General features: G+C 42.2%; 1 protein-coding gene across 7 annotated transcripts in view; it reads left to right on the top strand.

The window, feature by feature from the left end:
• ADGRB1 (adhesion G protein-coupled receptor B1) overlaps positions 1 to 18,740 on the top strand; it is a 411,983-nt gene that overhangs the window by 226,244 nt on the left and 166,999 nt on the right. For 6 of the 7 annotated variants that reach the window (XM_075211647.1, XM_075211646.1, XM_075211644.1 and 3 more), the window contains 3 exons: positions 6,231 to 6,395; positions 17,935 to 18,099; positions 18,194 to 18,358. In XM_075211647.1, coding sequence (XP_075067748.1) covers positions 6,231 to 6,395; positions 17,935 to 18,099; positions 18,194 to 18,358 — 495 coding nt within the window. The remainder of the gene's footprint in view (positions 1 to 6,230; positions 6,396 to 17,934; positions 18,100 to 18,193; positions 18,359 to 18,740) is intronic. The other variant, XM_075211649.1, reaches the window with a different exon arrangement.

Below are 18,740 nucleotides of genomic sequence, written 5' to 3'. Positions count from 1 at the left end.
GGACTTTATATTCCACATATATATTGGATGTATCCTGTAGTGTATTGTCTGTTAGGGCAGAGCAGACCTAGGGCTAGATTTACTAAGCTGCGGGTTTGAAAAAGTGGGGATGTTGCCTATAACAACCAATCAGATTCTAGCTGTCATTTTGTAGAAGGTACTAAATAAATGAAAGCTAGAATCTGATTGGTTGCTATAGGCAACATCCCCACTTTTTCAAACCCGCAGCTTAGTAAATCTAGTCCCTAGTCCTGTATTCACGAGTTTCTTCAGATCCGCTTCTTGTTGAATACGGATGTGCGTATGCACTAATTAAAATATCCCCCCCCCCCCAGTTTACATTCGTTTTGCGTGCCTTAATGAATCAGGCCCAGAATGCACATTAAGATTTTTGATTTACTAAACTGCGGGTTTGAAAAAGTGGAGATGTTGCCTATAGCAACCAATCAGATTCTAGCTGTCATTTATTTAGTACCTTCTACAAAATGACAGCTAAAATTTGATTGGTTGCTATAGGCAACATCTCCACTTTTTCAAACCCGCAGTTTAGTAAATATACCCCTAAATCTCAGTATAAATGTCTTTATTTAAGTTACATTATGGAGCTCAGTATTACAATGTATTTGTTATATAATAAGGTAAGACGTGGCTCTACCTGCTGTTCCTGATGTTCATACTGTTTGTGCCCTTGTTACATCGCTGTTGGCCACTGTTATTAGGCATAAAAAGATTCCCTGTTATATCTGCTTATTTGGAACCAGACGCAGACAAGAATAGACACAGGTACAGGTGAGGACAGCCCCCATCGCCTGTAACCAGTGACACTGCCGTCCCGAATTAGGAACAAACCTGACAACATGAAACAATATTTGCTTTCACCATGGAACAACATTAAACAGTAAATATTTAAAGCACCAATAAACCTCAAAATTGTTTTTGTTTTAGATATTAACCATGAAGGTAAAATACATTATTCGTTGGTACCCTGCCATTCCATAATGCCCCCTCCATGCTAGACAGCTGATGCCCCCCTTTGGGGTCTTGCACACAGTGTATTTCTACAAAGGAAGTCTGACCAGCTGTCATTCACTCTCTGCCTGCTGTGTTATAGATGGAGGTGGCTCCTTCACTCCCTCAGATTTTCCACCATGTCAGCAGCCAGCACACCCGTATGGGGCACCTCAGGGGCATTAAATTGCTGGATAAGTAACACAGAGCCGTAACTAGGAATTCTAGCGCTTGTGGCGAGAAAGACAAATGCCGCCCCCTAGCCCTCAATTTTAACCAAATGAACCTAAAATATTCCTAAATTGTGCCCCCCTTCAGCTTTGCGCCCTGGGCAATCGCCCGTCACACAGCCCTAGTTACGGCCCTGAAGTAACAATATGTCTCAGTGTTTCAGGCGCCCCTTAACCATTGATGCCAGTGTGTGTGTGTGTGTATTTGTGTGTCTGTGTGCAGGTCAGTGTGTGTGTGTGTATGTATTTGTGTGTCTGTGTGCAGGTCAGTGTGTGTGTGTGTGTATTTGTGTGTCTGTGTGCAGGTCAGTGTGTGTGTGTGTATTTGTGTGTCTGTGTGCAGGTCAGTGTGTGTGTGTGTGTATGTATTTGTGTGTCTGTGTGCAGGTCAGTGTGTGTGTGTGTGTATTTGTGTGTCTGTGTGCAGGTCAGTGTGTGTGTGTGTATTTGTGTGTCTGTGTGCAGGTCAGTGTGTGTGTGTGTGTGTGTATTTGTGTGTCTGTGTGCAGGTCAGTGTGTGTGTATGTGTGTGTGTATTTGTGTGTCTGTGTGCAGGTCAGTGTGTGTGTGTGTGTGTGTCTGTGTGCAGGTCAGTGTGTGTGTGTGTGTGTGTGTGTATTTGTGTGTCTGTGTGCAGGTCAGTGTGTGTGTGTGTGTGTGTATTTGTGTGTCTGTGTGCAGGTCAGTGTGTGTGTATGTATGTATTTGTGTGTCTGTGTGCAGGTCAGTGTGTGTGTGTGTGTGTATTTGTGTGTCTGTGTGCAGGTCAGTGTGTGTGTATGTATGTATTTGTGTGTCTGTGTGCAGGTCAGTGTGTGTGTGTGTGTGTATTTGTGTGTCTGTGTGCAGGTCAGTGTGTGTGTGTATGTCATACTTACCTACTATGTAGAATCTGTTTCCGGGAGAGGGGCGTGACTGGAGGGTGAATCCGTGCCGCCCTCCAGGATCCAGGTAAGATTTGTTGCGGGGGCGAGGCCAAAATGACGCGATTCACCGCAAGTCGCGTCATTTAGTGGTGACTGTAGAGGGATCCGGGAGATTTGCCAGCTCTCCCAGGAGTCCTTGAGACTGACCCAAATCTCTGGAGTCTCTCTCTTCTGGGAGAATTGGCAAGTATGACAGTGTATGTGTGGCTGTGTGTATGTCAGTGTGTGTCTGTGCGTGTGTGTGTCTATGTGCACATGTATTTGTGTCTATGTGCACATGTATGTCTGAGTGCATGTAAGGTTGCCTGTGAGTACATGTGTGTGTGTCTTTGTATGTGTGTCTGTGTGTTTCCTTTAATGCCTTATCATTGTATGTCTGCTGTGTTGCTCCCACCTTGTCTGTCCCTACTTTTCTTCCATCTGCGTCTTCCAAGCCCCCCTATATCTGCTAATCAGTCCATGTTTGAGTCCGTTGTACCATAAATAGAGCCTTGGGCGCGGTTGTACTTTCTGTACTTATATTTTTAAGCCATTCTGTGCGATTCAGCATCTCCAATCAGAGGGACAAGCTGGATTGCGCCACCATGACCCTGCCTAGTGCCTACAGCACTGTACCTCAGTGGTAGTGGGATGTGGTTAGATGCAAACTGCCCAATTAACGCACAATGCAACAGGACCCCACTGCTAACTGGTCCAAACCTGCTCCATCTGTAGTTGTTGCTCCCCTTACCCTGGGCCGGTGCTAGGGTCCTTGGCGCCCTAGGCACTTTGTCAAAATCGGCGCCCCCCCGCCGCAGGAACACTTTAAAAATCGAGAGAGATATTTTGACCTAATTCCTGCATATGGCAATTGCTGACATTTATCCGTATAGTTGCAGCCGTACTTTACATCGGAGGCTCAGGGCTCGGTAACACCTGATATATCACATGGTGCACCTGCTGCCGTCCTCGGCAATCCATTACCCACCAATTTCACGTTAGAACAAGGCATGGAAACAGATCGGATTGGTACAGTGTCACCCGGGGCGTAAGGAAAATACTGCACTGTATCTTGGGAATAATATTGCGAAAATTCTCTGCAAATGTCCCTTCCTGTTTATTTATATATTTGTGAGAGCCGACCACCTGCGGCTGGACCAGAAAATCTTTATCTGCCTTCCCAGTGGGCACCTAACCATGTCCTATATTTCACTGCAGAGTACACAGCTGTGCGCTAGAAAACGGAGACAATTACTCCTCCAACCGTCCTGGAAACAGCTGTGTTTGCAGTTTGCTGACCGGCAAGACGTCTTCACACTCAGGATGAGTTACTGGGTGCAGAGCCACGTGCTGTATAACTTGCAATTTAAAAAGGCCACGACACCTTCCCAGGGTTGGGAATTAATGAGCGACCCTATTAAAAACAACAACATATTTTATAATTAGGAAATGAAGTAGATACTGAAGTTGTTTCACTATTTACTTACGCTGCTCTATAAAACAATCTGCACCTTTTTTTCCAGGTTTTATATACAGTAAGTTTATCATCCCGAGCCCCCAACTGCAGTTACTGCCTCTTGTTTTGTTTGTTTTTTTAGTTATTTATTGAACTTTTCTCTCCTATGGCTTTATCAAGTGAGGTTGTTTATTAGCGCAAGTAATTAGGCTGCGGACGCTGATACCTGAACTTAGTGCACAGGAGGAGGATTATGGGGAACATGTTATTAATGTCATGGGCGTAAATGGGATTTAATCCAGGACTGGTCATGAGTCTTTCATCTTGTAACAGAATTGGGAATAGAAAGGATTCATATGATTGGTGGACTGTAATTACACACGGATTTGGCCTACAGGTCAATAAGAACGGTCTGGGGGCCTTGGGCTTTATGTATGCCATGGGCTTCTAACCCCCACTCTCCCAATTCTTGTTATGAATCCCCCGTCTCTCCCCTTGTAACTTATGGTGTCACTAGTTTTACACATATGCCCCACACTCTCCCTTTGTCATGTATGACACCACTTGTCTCTTATGCCCCACACTCTAGTCTTGTCTCTTATGCCCCCAGCTTTAGTGTTGTCTCTTATGCCCCCAGCTCTAGTGTTGTCTCTTTTGCCCCCACTCTAGTCTTGTCTCTGATGCCCCCACTATAGTCTTGTCTCTTTTGCCCCCACTCTAGTCTTGTCTCTGATGCCCCACTATAGTCTTGTCTCTTATGCCCCCCACTCTAGTGTTGTCTCTTATGCCCCCAGCTCTAGTGTTGTCTCATATGCCCCCAGCTCTAGTGTTGTCTCTTATGCCCCCAGCTCTAGTCTTGTCTCTGATGCCCTCCACTATAGTCTTTGTCTCTTTTGCCCCCCACTCTAGTCTTGTCTCTGATGCCCTCCACTATAGTCTTGTCTCTTTTGCCCCCCACTCTAGTGTTGTCTCTTTTGCCCCCACTATAGTCTTGTCTCTTATGCCCCCTACTCTAGTGTTGTCTCTTATGCCCCCAGCTCTAGTCTTGTCTTTTTTGCCCCCCACTCTAGTCTTGTCTCTTTTGCCCCCACTATAGTCTTGTCTCTTTTGCCCCCACTATAGTCTTGTCTCTGATGCCCCCACTATAGTCTTGTCTCTTATGCCCCCTACTCTAGTGTTGTCTCTTATGCCCCCAGCTCTAGTCTTGTCTCTGATGCCCCCACTATAGTCTTGTCTCTTATTTCCTTTGCTCTAGTCTAGTTTCTTGTGTATCCCATTGTATTCTTGTCTCTTATTCCCCACACACTCTCCACTTGTCATATAGAAGACCCCTTAACTGAAGAAAAGCACCAGTAGACCTACCATGCGATAAAATAAATACCGACTGTAAGTGAGACCCATCAGACTGTCTTTAGTAATCAAAATACCCTCTGTATTAAAGGCTTTTATGGTTAAAGTAGATTTTTTTCTTTAGCTGACACCCACCTCTCCCAAACTTGCAGTGTGTAGGCATGCTGTACCAGGGACCACCATAGTTTGGCAGAACTCACCCCCGTCTAACCCACAAAGCTTGATGTGATAGATTCTATTGGTTAGACAGAATCATGGATGTCAGTCTGGGAACATTAGTTGTTGGTGCACAGGGTGGGGGGGATAAATCTACCTGGTAACAGCAGACCCCCCCAGCTCTGTAAGCTGGTGTGAGGAGCGATCATTCTTACCCGGAATTATCATTTAAAAGAAAATCTATAAAACTTTTTCTTTTGTTTTTAATCATAGCATCTCCAGGGCTTCACAGAATGCAAAAACTGTTCTGATAATTGAGATGTCACTACAGGTGTAAGGATTCAGAAGAGCATTGCTAAGGCCCCTAACAGCTGAACCCCCAACACTGCCAGACCCCACCACTCAGACGGACCCCCTCACAGCTGATTTCCCCCTCACAGACGGACCCCCAACACATGCGCTCTTCCCACGCTGGTGAACCCCCATCACAGCTGAGCCCCCTCACATCCAGGCCCTCTTCACACCTGGACCCTCCTCACAGCTGACCCCCCCTCATGACTGAGCCACCTCACAGCCAGACCCCCCTTATAGCTGGACCTCCCTCACAGCCGAGTCACCTCACAGCCAGTCCCCCCTCTCATTGCCGGATACCCCTCACAGCCGGACTCCCCCCTCATTGCCAGACTCCCCTTACAGCTGGACCTCCCTCAGTGCTGTACCCACCTCAGAGCCAGACCCCATAGGACCTGCGTGGTCTGCTCCTAGGTTAGTTCCGGCACTGCAGCTCAGGATCATGTTTAAGATTATTTCTCAGGAAATGTAATGCCAAATACAAAGTCACAGTGTGTAAGACAACGTCATTGTTCAGTAAGAGGAGGACATTACAAAGACATTATAAAAGGATAACAATATTCAGCTGTGGATACCCCAACATTCTGCATCTCATTGCTCCAAAAGCAGATTTACAGCCATAGAACAATTCCTTTTTATATCACTGATTAACTTAGTTTAGATTTTTGTTGCTACTGTAGTTTGTTATTTACAAAGTACTTTATCATTTCCTCTGTTTTTTTATGTACACTTTATTTGTGCCGGTTTCTGATTGTGATGTTGTCCCCTGAATAGGAGACCCGGCAGCCGAGGAGTGGTCGCCCTGGAGCGTGTGTTCTACCACGTGCGGAGAAGGACTGAAGTCCAGGACCCGATTCTGCGTCTCCTCCTCGTACAGCACACACTGTAGCGGACCCCTCAAGGAGCACAAACAATGTAACAACTCTGCCGTATGTCCAGGTAACGGTGTCCGGCCTTGTCTGTGATTGTTGGACTGTAACGGGAGATGGGAATATCAGGGTGGGGGGCATCCAGGTAAGATTGGCTAAGCACAAGTCATGGTATTATAATTGGCAGAGGGCAGGTATCCTTATTCTCCAGGTGGGTATTGTTTTTATATATGTGTCATTGTGTTATTTTGATATGGTTATTACTCACATGCATACAATAGTATTGCATGCTTTTTGTCTCAGTCTGGTGTGCCAAATATTTATAATCTTTCAATTAAAAACCATAATTTTGGAGCACTTTGGTATTGTGATAGGGTTCAGTGCTTATCGGATTTTGGCTGAGTTTTTAATAACGTTAAAATATGGGCAATACATCTGGAAACAATATTGTGCTAAGATGGTAAAGATTTCATCCCTATAATTATATTTAGATTTTTGCAAATAAAATTTATCACATTCAACTAATAAACAATTTTTGTTTTTGTTTTTTGTCTGTCTTTTGTATTGACAAAGATAATGTTATAATTTATATGTAAAAGATCTTTATGGTCTTGGCATATAATATATTTACTAAACATTATTTTATTTACACATAATAATTATAATAATAATAATCATCATCATCATCATCACCATCGTCATCTTTCATATTTGTACCATAAACTCAATATTTTACAGTGAAACGTATTTCTTGCCAATGAAAACTGAGCCAGTTTTGAGTCTTGGAATTGTATTTACAATCCCGTGTCTGAGAACCACTAGGATAAGAGCACAATGGCTCAATGCAAGTTGAAGGTCAAGGGTGAAGAATGCCCCCCACCGTTAAACCAAATGCTTCTTTTAAACTCGTAAGGCGTACTCCAGGGGGGGTTGAGTGTGATTGTCCATGTGTTTATGTGTTCGCAATCTTCTACAGACGTGATGAGAGTTCTGACTATACATCGGATCATTTGTAACCTATATTGTTTTATAAGAAACAACTAGGACATATACATTTCTTTCTACAACACTTTACGTGCAATTTAATCATTGACATTTTTCAAATAAATGCATTTTCTGATGCCCCTCGTAAGATTTTTTGAAGCATATTTTGTAATAATTTTTTGGATGACATATTACAGATATTTTACCAATTTGAACTACAGCCTAGAGATGAAAGGAGTTGTGGTGGAATTTCACACAAACCAAATTGGGAGGTGGAGTGGGCATTTTGAAGAGCTATCCGACGACAAAATGTACAAGTTCTGATTTGTCCTCGCCATTCTGCAGATTGGCGATTCATTCTGCATTTTGTGGAATTTATAGCCTAGAAATAAAGCTATGTAGGGTTATTCAGTGTGAAACTTTTAAGGACAAATTCTTATGGAGAACGTTCCATGGGCAAATACCCAGATTTGGTGAATATTCTGCGGAACAGTTTTTAAGATTTAGTTTATCTCTATTTAGTTGTATGCTGCTCAAAGGTTTGCTTTGATGTCACTTTCCTAACAGTGCCTCCATTTATAAAATAGTTTAATACAGGAACTGTTTGCTAAATGGGTATAACAAGCTAGAAGGCAATGTAACTGCATAAAGATGATATGTTCTGTAAAATATCTGCCTTATTTAGATTTGCTTTGGTTAATAATTGTAGAGAGGTTGTTGTAAACTTAATTTCATATAAAGGCACATTATACTCCATGAGTTACAGACCACATCCTGATGGCAATGTGCAATACAGACCACTTTCTGTTGGCTAGTGCACAGTATTTTTGTTGCTAGTGTACTATACAGACTCTACTCTCCTGGCAAGTGTGCAATGTATATATTTTAGCTTGTATTTTATACAGTCTCTTCTCTGGTGGCTAGGGTTCAATAAAGGTTCCTTCCTGATGACTAGTTCACAATGTAGACCCTATTTTTTAGCTTGTATATTATACAGGCTATTCTCTGGTGGCTAGTGTTCAATACAGGTCCCTTCCTGTTGACTAGTTCACAATGTAGAACCTATATTTTGGCTTGTGTATTATTTAGACTCTTCTCTGGTGGCTAGTGTTCAATACAGGTCACTTCCTGATGACTAGTTCACAATGTAGACCCTATTTTTTAGCTTGTATATTATACAGGCTATTCTCTGGTGGCTAGTGTTCAATACAGGTCCCTTCCTGTTGACTAGTTCACAATGTAGAACCTATATTTTGGCTTGTGTATTATTTAGACTCTTCTCTGGTGGCTAGTGTTCAATACAGGTCCCTTCCTGATGACTAGTTCACAATGTAGACCCTATTTTGTAGCTTGTATATTATACAGGCTATTCTCTGATGGCTAGTGTTCAATACAGGTCCCTTCCTGTTGACTAGTTCACAATGTATTATATTTTGGCTTGTGTATTATACAGAATTTTCTCTAGTGTCTAATGCATACCCCTTCCTGTTGACTAGTGCACAATGTAGACCCTATATTGTGGCTAGCATCCTATATAGACTCTTCTATGGTGTCTAGTGTACAATAAAGGCCACCTTCCTTGTGTTTATTGTGCAATGATTTACAGGAGGGATGCCATAACGTACCCACATGATGCTTGTTCTCTGTTTACCAAAAGTAAGTAATGTTTGATAGCTTACTGCATGTTATACCATTCTCTACTGATGAATTGTATGTATTCAAATTGGCTGCATGATGATAGCATGGAGAGACCTGTCAGCAGGTTTCATGGAATTTATATTTTTTTTATAAATTATTTTATATAAAATATTTATATAAATTTCAGACACCACCGACCTGGAGAATTAAGAAATGGATGGGTAGTGTCCAATTGGGCAGGTGCCATCTTTTGCAGCTTCCCGTTGACTGACTCACAAGACAGAGATGTCCTAGTCCTACTAGGAGAATGGAGAGATGCATTTTCGGAGCTGCATTTATACCATTGTTGAGGAATCCATTTGATTCTAGACTTTGGAAGCCTTGTTAGTACATGATAAATAGTAATGAAATACTGTGCAGAAAATAACAATACAACAAATTACATGTCTTGACACAGTTGTTACAATGTGTCAATCACAGAATAAATCAATGAAGTGAACTTGGTGCCAGCATTCAGCAAAAAATCTATAGCACGAGAAATTTAATTAATTGTTTCAGTTTCATCTAAAACTTGTGGTCATATTGGATCAAACTTTGTCTAGGGTTCCAAGTAGACTTTGCCTACAAGCAAGAAGGCTCATAGATTTTGAATATGTTGTTCTAAGCCTCTTTACTGTCAATGTCATCGTGACTCTTCTGTGTACGTCATTGTAGCGTCAGGAGTGGATTTTATTTATTCTGGTTTCTATATTTTCATTATTGATGGGTGATAGTGCCATATTTTTCTTACATATAGTCAGTATATTTTGCAGTGATGGTCCACTCTATCAATGCTTGGGCACAAAACGCTGGATCAACCACTTAACATATGAGAAGGGCACCTAATGTTGTATTTATTGAATGCAATACATGGTATTTATGTATCTGTGATTGAATGGACATGATGTAACTTGGCAATTCTAGTGAATATTTTTGCATACTAAATAGCGGATTACATCAGAATTGTTCTGACATTCTCTGTTTTGTTACTGATGTCAGTTTCTCTGAAGAGTGCGTCACATGACCTTATTCATGGAACTACGGATATGTAGACAGATAGCGAGAGATTGGCAAAGGTCTCCGGGTCCTGTGATAAATCTGGGAACTGTTTCAGAATTTACCTTTTGTGTATCATTGAAAGAAATGCAAATATGGGTATAATTGCTTTATCTAGGAATCCATGAAGACCTCTTAATTAATCGGAAGCAAAAAAAACATGATAATTCTTATAAACAATATACAGGATTACCGCGGTAACTGTTCACCCCTCTGTACATTGAGGGTCACTTATATTTTTCAGAGGCTTCTCTTGGGAGCAGAGGGTAAGTGCGCACATTAATGTGTGCTAGATAGACTATCGAGCCAACTTCTGGGGTGTAATGAGTGCACTTCATCAATGACCTCAGTAGAGGCAGAAACTTTGTAATGTTGAGCTAACTTTCATATGAATGGAGCTTCTGAAATCATTAGGGAGTAATAACGTCACTAAGTCGCTTTGTGTCGCTGCTAACTAAATATTATGTAAGTCAGTGATGTCACTGATTCCTAATGAAATGATTGGCTGCAGTCCCTGTGATGTCATTAATTCCTTGTGAAACCATAGGCTGTGTTTTCATGAATGTTTATCCGTCACAATATGGCCGCCACCACGGTGTGTAAGTGATGTCTGCACTTCAACTATTATTGGCAAATAATCTTTAACTTGTAGAGGGAAAACATTGTATTCATTTTTGTGGAAATTTTGCAATCATTATTAAGTAGAATATCAAGACAAGTGAAACCAAGTCTAGACAATTATCACAATGGGAGCATCATAACTTTCATCCCTGGACCTGGGGGATGATGGGTCCTTTCTTCAATTGTTCTGTAACCTCACCTGTTCCATATTATACTCTACTTTTAACTCTAGAATGTATCATCTTGGCTCTAGCATCTACTATGTGTCAGTTATATTATTATTGTTGCTTCTTTGTTACAGTACATTGTACATACTAATGTTTAGCAGATATCATTATGTAACAATGTTTCAGTGCTCACAAGTATTATGCTAGATGATTAAAATAAACCTGCGTGAAGCATAGAGGTAATGTATAGAGATAATGGATTGCTCCATTGTCATTTTGTCATTTTGGTCCTTCCTTTGGTCACAGTTCCTGTTATTAGTTTATAAGGTCACAGTTTTTCTCACAGTTTTTGAGGTGGTCAGTTTGTGTTTTGTGATTGCGGCTGAAGGGTCAGTTGTCTTGTTTCTTCAGTCCGGAGGTGATTAGTGATTACTGTTTATTGTCTATTTTGGGCGGTGATTGTCTCTGGGATGGCAGATGTCATTGTTCCTCTATTGCAGAATATCTGTCACCTATTTGTATTTATAAACTGTACACGATCAGTATATTATACTCCCGGGGTGAACAAGAATCTGAAAAGGAGCAAGTGAGGTTTGTTTAAAGAGACGGCATAAAGAAAATGCACCCCTCCCCATACAGACAACTAATCTCTTCATTTTTACCCCCCCCCAGTAAACATCTTTGCCCTCTGTTTTTAACCGAGACAACATACCTCTGCTGATATTGCCCCACACCCCATCCATTCCTTCATTTTAACAACCCCACAACTCATCCCTCCATTTTTAACCCCCCCATCTCAACCATCAATTTGTATCCCTCCCCCCCGCACACACCTCAGTCCTCCACGCAAAAATATGTAAATGATGTATTTTTTGGGATATTATTTTTTTGCAGTTCTTATTATTGCTTTTAAATTGTGCATGGTCTACGACAATACGAAGTGTACATCATTAAACACTACTGAGACTTGGAGTTATGACAGATGTGATGTACATACGCTGCACGGTGCAGTATGACTCAATGAACAATGTACCTAATTCTCTTCATCAAGTAACCAGTAACCTAGACTGAGTGTCTTGGGGAAGCCGGGTTGAGGGTTGAGCATCAGGATTGTCATTCACACCCAGCCTAGATATTCGCTGTTTGACTTGAGCAGCTAAATGTCTTCCGGCTTCTCGGTGACCTCCTAATGCTGTGGGAAAATGACCGAGTACACAGGTAGATAGAGGTCATCCTCTGACCTCATTTACCATCATTATTGGTCCAGGGATCATAATCGGGCAAAGGAGCAGTTTTGTGGTCACAAATGGTGATATTAGGCCAATTGTCCAATATTACCGGCGATGTTGCAGCGCGTCTGCATTTACTTTGCGTACTTACGTTTATTTTGCTCCTTTCCTTAAATAATAAACGTCTTAAACAGCACCAAGAGTTGGCCACTTATCTCTTCCTATCTGTTGTGGTCAATATCACGTAGTCAGTGATAGAGGAATCAACCTTTGGACATCACTTGCTGGATCATAATCATAAGTTATTTATATAGCGCCACTAATTCTGCAGCGCTGTACAGAGAACTCACTCACATCAGTCCCTGCCCCATTGGAGCTTACAGTTTATATTCCATAACACACACACACAGACGACAGAGAGAGACTACAGTCAATTTAGAGAGCAGCCAATTAACCTACCAGTATGTTTTTTGGAGTGTGGGAGGAAACCGGAGCAAAGACGGGGAGAACATACAAACTCCACACAGATAAGGCCATGTTCGGGAATTGAACTTATGACCCCAGTGCTGTGAGGCAGAAGTGCTAACCTCTAGGCCACTGTGCTGCCCGGACCATAACTCTATCCTGCCATGAAAAGAGTCAGATTAACATACCCCCACCTAATGGTTACACAGGTGCATTATCTTGAGTGGGAATGTACAAATGTGGGCAACCCCTGCAAAGCACTGCATACCCCTTAGTTATTGGGACTGCCTGCTGAACTGGGTTATGTTCTGTACAGAGGAGAAGGGGAACAGATGGGATCTAAGTCCCTATATGGTAAGGTAACCTGGTGATCTTACAAAATCATTTTGCAGATATATTCGGTAAAACCTTTGTGTTGTGTACATAAGTATATTATTTCCCAAACTGTATTTCATGACATTATACAAAGGCAAATGTTTCTAGTTATTTTTCGATTGGTTGAAATTGCGTTTCCTTGGGGAGATTTCTGATATAAATGTCCCAGGTCAGTTTGTTGATAACTACCTATAAAACATTTCACTGGTCTTCAGTAAGTGAACTGGTGGTAGGTTGTCAGCCACACATGAGCCTCCTGAAAATGCCCCCTGCTTGTATGGGGAGGTGTTGGTATAATTAATATTTATTTTCATGTAGGGGAATGTTGGTAATTAGAATATAATTGTGCATAGGCTTGTTTGAAACAGTAACATTATGCATTTATTTGGAGTGGGGTATAAGTGTTATATTGGACCAAAGTCTCTAGGTTTTCAAGTAAAAGACATCTCAGAGTGACTGTAGTTGTGTTTATTCCAGGAATCCCAATTTCATCCGGAAGCAACAACTTCTAAAGGTCAAAAGTGGCACCACCGTGTCCCATGGACAGGTTAAGGCATCTTTTGGGCAGATCAGGGGCACAATATAACTTGTCCTGTGAATGCTGTGTATGTGTCTTTAAACATTTTATATATATGTGTGAGTGTGAGCGCCATAAGGGTTTTTGTAAGTGTATTTATTGTAGAACCTCATTTATACCATTGCTACATTATAAATCCCTTGGGACATCTGGGTTTTGTCCTATTTAATCAGATGGTGCTATGTGCAAAAGTGTACTCATAGCAACCAATAATATTCTGTCACTATCTAATCTACTTTAAAGAATAATACTTCAGGTTTCTATATAAAATAACGGCTTGTCACATTTACAAATATATATGGTATACAGGGATTAATATGTGCCGATACGCTCAGTAATACAGTTTCTGTTGGCCCCGTAGTCTTTCATTTGTTTCAGGGGTCTATTTATGAAGCCCTAAATCATGTAGAAATGATCTTTTTCCACACGGTTTAGGCATTTTTAAGTATTATAGGAATTTAAGAAAGTCTAAAGCAGGGATCTCCTGTATTATGCAAAGTACCACACAATGCACCAGTCCCTATAATTATCAATGCGGACTGCGGTGTGGGCAATTTTATCAAGCTTCAAAAAAACTTAGTTAATACCATCTGAAATTGGCATTATCCATTTAAGCCATTCGATCCTGTTTCTCTGAGCAGAACATAACCCGGCCCAGCAGATTATACCCATTAATTGGAGGGTAATCAATGTTTAGGTTACAGAAAGTTTTTGCACATTTTATATTATGGATAGAGAAAGGGGCTCTGCGTACGTAGAATTGCACTAAGCTTCGCCAGAAGTGTCACCAGTTTGGGGCACATTGGGAATGAACCTTATTTTGACCTGATTTTTCATGTTTTAATTTTGGGAGGTAGGTAATGCACCATTTTATCAAATAAGACCAAAAGTCAGTGAAGTGATGTCACAATTCCACCTATATCTACAAGTTTAATTTTCTTTGTTCAGTTAAGCTGACAACTGACTAATCGTTAGTGAAAACTCTTCACAGCAATGGCATGTTGTGTATGTCAGACTGAGGATTTTAGTGCTCGCACAAGTCCCAGTAATGGGTTGGATGAATTTACACTGTAGAGAAGTTTGTGTTTCATGTTCTGTACCACACTGTGAATTCTCAGGTCCTATTTCATCCCCAGCTCTCTTCACGCTGAGGTACATCTGAGGAGTTGTTTGCAACGTATATTAAATTGTGAATTCCTTTTGAAGTTTGTAATTACTGAGTGTAGCAATATTTTACATTAAGTAGTATGCAATAAATATGTGAATATATAATGAAGCCGTCCTTTACTCCTCACTGCTACACCTTCCCGGGGAAACAATGTTATTGCTGGTATATATTTACATAGTAATTCCGAGAGAGGGTTGTCATGGCGACACTGGTAACGAGGGAGAGAATTGGTTGGTGTGTGGGAGATTTACAGTTCAGGGTCTCTGCTGCCATCCACCTCTCAAGGCATCCGTCACACGGCACACATGTGACACGGTAAGGGACACGGATGTGGCATGAGGGGCTGCCTGGAATTTTTTTTACTAGGGGGAGAGGGGCTAGACTTGGCACAGCAGCCTATTAGGGGGCAGCTACCCCCTGTGTGGTGTAGCTACAAGATAACAATGTGAGGTCATTGCCCCTACATGGTTCTGTATATCCATTTATTTAACTAAGTGTCAGTATAGCTGTAAGGCAGGGTCATTTGAAGGTATGTTTAGTAACGAGTCTGTTCAAATATATGTTTTATGCACAGTGGTGCCTAGGTCAGGGGGAAAACAGTGCATTGCCAGGCCCATAGCAAAATTTGGGTAGGAGCCTGTCAATGCCACTGTAGCCTCTCCTGCCCCCCCCCCCTCCCCTGGTGAGAATATATTACCGGTGCACACACCACAAAGTGGGGCTGCACCGGGAGCGGAGTGGGTGGGGGGGGTGTCAGAGGGAGGGTACCTGGCATTTCTGGGCACCCCTCTGTTAAGATAAAGGAAATCCACAAAAACGAGAATTTATTTTAGGGACTGGGAACAGGTGGTCTGGGGTAAACGTGTGCCTTTATATTTCAAGGTGTCTCTGTCATGGTGGGTTACAAGTTTGTGTGAGACCCAATATTAACCAGAAATAGAAATCTGCATCAAGGCTTAAATAATACAGACTACGTACAAGAAGCTGCAAATATCAGTGCAGTAAAATGCATGTAGTGCAGAGAGCAGTAACTGGATGTTTTAGTGCCCTGGACGAGAGAGAACAATGGTGCGCCGCCCGCATTGTTGTAGGTGGCACAGCGCTGGAGATGTGTGGCAGCTAACCGAGGATAAGTGTCTAGCCCACAAAGGCCATAGGTAGCTGTTTACAAGAGTTATACCACACTACGTGCCCCTCCCTGGACAGGGTCTATACCGCCCCATTATGGCAGTGAACACTGACACTCAGAACATCTCGCAGCCCCTCCTCACTCAGATTATCAAAGACAGACAGTCCTCGATCATCTCTACAGGCTGAGAAGTGACTGTAGGTGGCCCAGTGACCTAGCCCAAGGTAGCGCACTATGGAACCGGCCCGGGTGGAAGATGTCCCACTGTCCCCGAGCCCAGCCAGCCCCTGCATAGCCCCATCCCCTCTACATACAGCTCATCCCTCTCTTTACTCCATATCATACCCCTCTGAAGGCCCCTCTACCCCCACCTCATATCCCACATCACACGCATGGGGTCTCTCTTCCTATCCCCAGGTTCTCTTTCTGCCGCCCTCCCCCAGATGACATTAACCATTATTTAGTTCCCCCGATGGTTCTCTCCAACCACCCACCACCCCCCTTCCCTGCATTTCTTTACCTTAGGCCCAGGAGGTGACGTGCCTCCTGTTGGCAAATTTTAGTAAGCTCTCTTATATATACAAGTATACAGTTATGTCACTAGTTGTAGTGTATAATACGTCACTGAGAACTGTGTAATCATAATTATGTTTTTTCCAGGATAACTGAAACTATAGGGGCTGTACTGTACTTCATAGTGACTGCTGAATACACCTGTACAATGTGTTCATATAATGATTAACAGGCGCAACTAATAACACTACTAGGGCATTAATAAGCAAAAAAATCCTCTGTCCCAGAGATTGCGGATGTAAAGGCAATAGGCAGACAGGGTGAGCGTGTAACACATCAGACAGGGTGAGCGTGTAACACATCAGATAGGGTGAGCGTGTAACACATCAGATAGGGTGAGCGTGTAACACATCAGACAGGGTGAGCGTGTAACACATCAGACAGGATGAGCGTGTAACACATCAGACAGGGTGAGCGTGTAACACAGTGGACAGGATGGGTGTGCAAATTTTGTCTGTATGTAAAGCAGTAGAAAGGGTAAAAATGTAATGCAGCAGAAAAGATGAGTGTATAACACAGCAGTCTTGATGAGAGTGTAATACAGTAGATTGGATGAATGTGTAACACAGTAGAGAGCATGGGCCTGAGTCATTAAGGGGAGTAAAGCATAAAAAAGCAGTAACTTTGAATCTGGGCAAAACCATGTTGCATTGGAGGGGAGGTATATTTAAAATGTAGGCATAGATTTATAGTTGGGGTAGGGCATGTCATAGTTAAACTTTAAATTTCAGTGTAAAAATAAATCTATCAAGTATTTGTGTGCTAGATGAAAAAACAGACAGTATTTATCTTATGTGCAAAATAATAAATTCATTTGCACCCCTTCGATTGTAACATGGTTTGTCCCGGAGAACATTTACTCCTTTTTCTTGCCTTACTTTCCTTAATGACTCAGGCCCCATGAGTGCAAAATGCAGTAGATAGGAAGAGCATGCAACACAGGAGAAATGATGAGTGTGTAACATAATACATGAAATGAATGTGTAACACAGTAGATAGAGTGAGTATGTAACTAAGTAGATAGTATGAGTGTATAATGCAGCAGGCAGGATGAGTGTGTAACACAGCAGTCAGGGTGAGTGCATAACACAGTAGAGAGGATGAGTGTGTAACACAGTAGAGAGGATGAGTGTGTACCACAGTAGATAGGATGAGCGTGTAACACAGTAGATAGGATGAGTACATAACACAGTAGATAGGAAGAGCATGCAACACAGGAGAAATGATGAGTGTGTAACACAATAGATGAAATGAATGTATAACACAGTAGATAGAGTGAGTATGTAACTAAGTAGATAGTATGAGTGTATAATGCAGCAGGCAGGATGAGTGTGTAACACAGCAGTCAGGGTGAGTGCATAACACAGTAGAGAGGATGAGTGTGTAACACAGTAGAGAGGATGAGTGTGTAACACAGTAGAGATGATGAGTGTGTAACACAGTAGAGAGGATGAGTGTGTAACACAGTAGAGAGGAAGAGTGTGTAACACAGTAGACAGGGTGATAGTGTAACACAGTAGAGGATGAGTGTGTAACACAGTAGAGAGGATGATTGTGTAACCTTTCTGTGTTCTCTCTATTGAAACAGTTCACGGTTCGTGGGATGAGTGGTCACCATGGAGTTTGTGCTCATCCACGTGTGGGAGAGGGTACAGGGAGAGAACACGGACCTGTAGCCGTCCTCTTTTTGGGGGTGAAGATTGCAAAGGACCTGAGAAACAGACGAAGTTCTGCAACATTGCTCTGTGTCCTGGTGAGTATAATCACCGTCTTATCTTTATGAATGTGTCTGGTTTCCGGTGGTATCTGTTTGGTACATAAGATAATCGCTCTCTACTTGCTTGTAGTCGATGGTAATTGGAACGAATGGTCCGGCTGGAGTGCTTGTTCTGCCACTTGCTCCAATGGGACTCAGAAAAGGATCCGAGAGTGTAATGGACCATCCTACGGGGGCTCGGAGTGTCACGGGCAGTGGTCAGACACCAAAGACTGCTTCTTAACACAATGTCCCGGTAAGAGACAGCGCATCCTGAATTTATACATTGTCTGGTGACTGAGATGTAATCATTTAATTTGCATTATGGCTAAAGTCAAAATCTGCCTGAGGGTGGACATCCTGAGAAAGAGTTTAATGCTGTCCTAGAACCACACTCTTCTGGGCACTTAAATATTCAATCTGTACCTCGCAGTAACACTGCTGTACTGCATTCTAAGCATTGCACATATTACATTATTATACGTTCTAAACATCTTCCAAACCCCAATCCACCCAAGCCCCTCCCAAACACACCCACTTTCAACCAACCACTCACATTTTTTTTACAAAGCTCTGCCCACTTCAGTGCAAGCACCGCCCCCTTAAAGATCGGAAAACTGGAAATATATGTCAATATG

This window comes from Mixophyes fleayi, chromosome 5 (genome assembly GCF_038048845.1).
Source record: "Mixophyes fleayi isolate aMixFle1 chromosome 5, aMixFle1.hap1, whole genome shotgun sequence".
Taxonomy (NCBI): Eukaryota; Metazoa; Chordata; class Amphibia; order Anura; family Limnodynastidae; genus Mixophyes; species Mixophyes fleayi.
This window is presented reverse-complemented; position numbering and strand designations above follow the sequence as displayed.